This window comes from Aptenodytes forsteri, unplaced genomic scaffold, assembly GCF_000699145.1.
Source record: "Aptenodytes forsteri isolate BGI_AS27 unplaced genomic scaffold, ASM69914v1 Scaffold147, whole genome shotgun sequence".
NCBI lineage: Eukaryota > Metazoa > Chordata > Aves > Sphenisciformes > Spheniscidae > Aptenodytes > Aptenodytes forsteri.
Window position 1 is genome coordinate 77,586 of NW_008795320.1, and position 971 is coordinate 78,556.

Below are 971 nucleotides of genomic sequence, written 5' to 3' on the forward strand. Positions count from 1 at the left end.
CACAGAGCCCCCGTGCCGCGCTGGCACCACGGCACTCCCCGGCATCCCCGGGGAAGCGCTGTGCTACAGCCGGACCCCAACCCCCAGCCCTCCCCACGCGCTGGTGGCACTTCTGCTTTTTCAGCATAAAACAGCTTTTCAGCTTATTCCACCCTGAACATCTCCAGATGGTGACACTGCTGCGACGGTGGGTCCGGCAGCGCCCTGCGAGCCCCGCCGGACCGCCCTGCGAGCCCGGCGGGGCTGCAGCCACCACCCGGCAGTGGGTGCTGGGCTGTACCCCAGCTCAGGCACGTCCCGGCCCTGCCGGATATGTTTTCCCCCAAAATATTTTGGGGAAGTTCCCGCGGAAAGCCCCTACACTGCGTGCCGGCAGCGCACAGGATCCTGAGGCTGCAGGAGGCCCCCAGCTGCTCTCACTTCCCTCCCAGCCCTGCACACCCTCGTCCCCCTCCTGCCCCACATCCCAGGAGTGTTACCCCCATCCCCTGCAAATATGGGGGGGGGCCTGCAGCTGTTACACCCACACACCCCCCTCCCCACGCACCCCGAAACCTTCCTGCACACAGGTGGAGAGCCACTGCGCCAACCTCTCGCGCCCCAGCGCCACCCCCGTGGAGCTGAGCCTGTACTACGAGAGCCTGTGCCCGGCGTGTCGCATGTTCCTGGTCCAGGAGCTCTTCACCACCTGGCTGCTGCTGCCCACCGAGGCCCTGAGCATCACCCTGGTGCCCTACGGCAACGCTGAGGTAGGAGCTGGCCCGAACCGGTGCCGCGGGTGCTCGCCCCGGCGCCGCCGGCCCTGCTCAGACCGGTTGGTCCTGCAGGAGAGGAATGTCAGCGGGAAGTGGCACTTCCAGTGCCAGCACGGCCCGGAGGAGTGTTTGGGCAACATGATCGAGGTGACGGTGACGGTCCCCGTCCCCACGGTACCAGCAAGGGGGGGGGGTGGGAGGGGGGCCGGGGGCCCC

General features: G+C 68.1%; 1 protein-coding gene across 1 annotated transcript in view; it reads left to right on the forward strand.

Moving 5' to 3' along the window:
• Positions 1–971, forward strand: part of LOC103899355 (GILT-like protein C02D5.2) — a gene marked incomplete at its 5' end in the record, with an annotated part of 7,358 nt that overhangs the window by 306 nt on the left and 6,081 nt on the right. Inside the window, 2 exons of the mRNA XM_009279828.1 lie at positions 570–749; positions 828–929. Of these exons, the coding sequence (XP_009278103.1) occupies positions 570–749; positions 828–929 (282 nt within the window). The remainder of the gene's footprint in view (positions 1–569; positions 750–827; positions 930–971) is intronic.